General features: G+C 58.4%; 1 protein-coding gene across 1 annotated transcript in view; it reads right to left on the minus strand.

Moving 5' to 3' along the window:
* Positions 1-294: 294 nt before the first annotated feature.
* Positions 295-2,663, minus strand: part of KIFC3 (kinesin family member C3) — a gene marked incomplete at its 5' end in the record, with an annotated part of 19,499 nt that continues 17,130 nt past the window's right edge. Inside the window, 3 exons of the mRNA XM_026856997.1 lie at positions 295-1,360; positions 1,862-1,955; positions 2,261-2,402. Of these exons, the coding sequence (XP_026712798.1) occupies positions 1,335-1,360; positions 1,862-1,955; positions 2,261-2,402 (262 nt within the window). The remainder of the gene's footprint in view (positions 1,361-1,861; positions 1,956-2,260; positions 2,403-2,663) is intronic.

Genomic DNA, 2,663 nt, shown 5'->3' on the forward strand with positions numbered 1-2,663 from the left:
GGGGGGGGTCTGTGCTGACAGGCTTGCCTGGGGACAGCTGCAAGAGGAAGGATTTAATGGGCTTTTTCAGCCAAGCATCAGAGGAGCTGTGGGGGAGATGTGGTATGAGTGGAGCAGGAGGGAGCACCTGCCCTGAGTGGGGCTCAAACCCGCTGCAGGGAAATAACAGCAGTGCAGGAGGACTGGTTTTAACAGTTTATTTAAAATAAGTTTTGTTACAAAACAGAATTTTCTTTTTAATTATTAAAATACATAGAAACATCTAATCTTACAAAAGGCTAAATTTATTTTCCCTTTTTTTTTTTAAATAGAATATACTGTGGGAGAGGAGAGGGCTGCAGGGGGAAAGAGCCATCAGTGCATTCAGTTGGTTATTTGCAGCAGGAGGAAGTATCCCCATGGATGAGTGCTCAGAGGGTGCAGGGGCCAGGGCAGTCTCCTCCCACCTCCCCTGCCAGCCACTCTCCTGACACACAAGCCAACAGGCTTTTGGGCTGGAAGTGTTTGTTTGTTTTCCACTTGTTTTCTATTCCAAGACCATGTAGACAAGGTATAAATATTTCAAACACTTTCATCTTGACCACAGTGTGATCTCTCTTGACAAGACAACTGGTAAATAACTTTACAATAGCTTCATTCGAGACCACTAAACCCACGTGGGTGCCACATAACACAGGCAGCACCGTGACTGCTCTCCCTAGTGCCGGGGCAGCTGGCACAGGGCCCTGGCAGCACCGGCACCGCAGTGAAGGGCAGCTCGGCTCATGCACGGCACCGGGGTGCCTCCATGCAACAACAGGGCTTGACAAACCTACAGGGAAAGCAGCTGCTGGGATTTTTTTTCTGGCTTAAAATTGAGGAAGTGCTGCTCTGAAAGACATCGGGCTGCTACCTGGATGCAATCTCAGGGAATCTGCGGCCAGGCTGGCCCTGGGGGGGGAGCAGAGACAGGTCTGGGGGCTTGCCTGGCTCCAAGCATGCCCTCCAGCTAGACACCTCTACTGTCATAAAAACAAAACTGGAGAGATTGGAGGGAGCACCCAGCAGCTTCCCCCACTGGCTAAAGTATCTGTCCAGCAAACAAGTCAGAGTGTCTAAGGGGAAAGATCCCTGCCCAGCATCACTGTCCCCCATCCTGAGATGGGGATCCAGCTGCTGGGAGACCCCAGCCCCATGCTGCTCTTGGTGACAGTGCCATCACCTGCTGGCTGTGGGTCCAGGTGGGCAAGGGGATGGCACTGAAGCCTTCGTGTCTTCCAGCAGCTGGCTCTGGCTCTTGTAGCACTGTGAGGGGCCAGGTCCTGCAGTGGGTTTGGTGCCAGGGCTGGCACCTGTCACACTGGGACTGGCCTCAGCTTCCCTGCAGGGAGACGCAGGTGGGTCACATGGGGGGGGGGGGCACGACCATCACTGCCCCAGCCCCATCCAGCAGGTGCTGCACTGAGCCCGTGTACCAGCACCCCCACAAGCACCCCCGCCAGCGGCACAGCCCGGCACCCCACCCTGCCCGGGAAGCAGGGCTGAAGCAGAGCCCTCCACCGGCACCCGGCTGCGGGCACTCACCTGGCAGCCACGGCTGCCCCTAATTCAGGCTGAAATCAAAGGGGAAAGAGCGTCAGCCTGAGGGCCCTGCCACTGCCCTGCAGCATCGTTCCCCCTGCACACCCCCAGCCTCGCACAAGGGCGCTTTTGGAGAAGTGCTAACCAGGCTCCTGCTAACTAATTATCCATTGATAATGAGCTGATTACAGTTCCCCCCCATGTGCTTTGTCTGCCAGCATCTGGCTGGGATGAGACCGGCAGTGGGAGCCTCCTCTGACAGAGGGACACTGGAGTGGGTCCACGGTGTCCCACCACCCACCTGAGGTCTGGAGCTTCCTGCGGATGGAGGTGGCACGGCCGGAGAACTGCCCGGGGCTGGGGGACGCGTGGCCTCGGCCAGAGGGTGCCTCACCCTGGGGGGAAACAGGGCATGGCCCCAGGGTCAGCCCGTGCCCAGCCCCAGAGGAACCTGTTTGCCAGGAAAGTGTGTCCCAATATACTTGTGAGGCTGCAGCAAACTAGGGCTTGGAAGAGCCAAAGGGGCAGCATCAGCTGGACACAGCACGCAGAGACAGCCTGCAGCCTGCTGGGGGATGCTCACCAATGGGGGTGGCTCTGGGAGGACACCCAAAAGCAAACAGCCCTGGGGACTGCACATGGGGGCAAAACAAGGGACCCCCTGGGGTAAGAGGAAGGGCACCGACAGCCTCTTTGTTACCTCCAGCTGCTCCTGGCTGGGCCAGGAGGCCAGCTCAGCCTTGCGGGAGACGGGACCCAGCTCCACGGAGCGAACCCTCTCAGCAAACTTCAGGGAGCACAGTGTCTCGCTGGTGTTTTTTTCGGCGGGGGAGACCTGCGGTCAGGCAGGAGCAGGCAGAAAGTCACTCTGCCAGCTGTCTGCACCCCTCAGGGCTCCCTCACCCTGCAAACACAGCAGTGCAGGGCCGTCGAGGTGCTATTATTAACGTGCTGCTCCCAGGATAGCCCCATCCATCCGGGCCCGGGTGACATCCCCTGTCACCAACCGCCCAGGCGTAAGGGAGAGCCAGGAATGGCTGCAGCAGGTGGCAGGGGCTCGGGCACCTCCCAAGGGGCTTGGTGGGGTGCAGGCAGCCGGGGGG

This window comes from Athene cunicularia (genome assembly GCF_003259725.1).
Source record: "Athene cunicularia isolate RWA chromosome 11 unlocalized genomic scaffold, athCun1 chr11_part1, whole genome shotgun sequence".
NCBI lineage: Eukaryota > Metazoa > Chordata > Aves > Strigiformes > Strigidae > Athene > Athene cunicularia.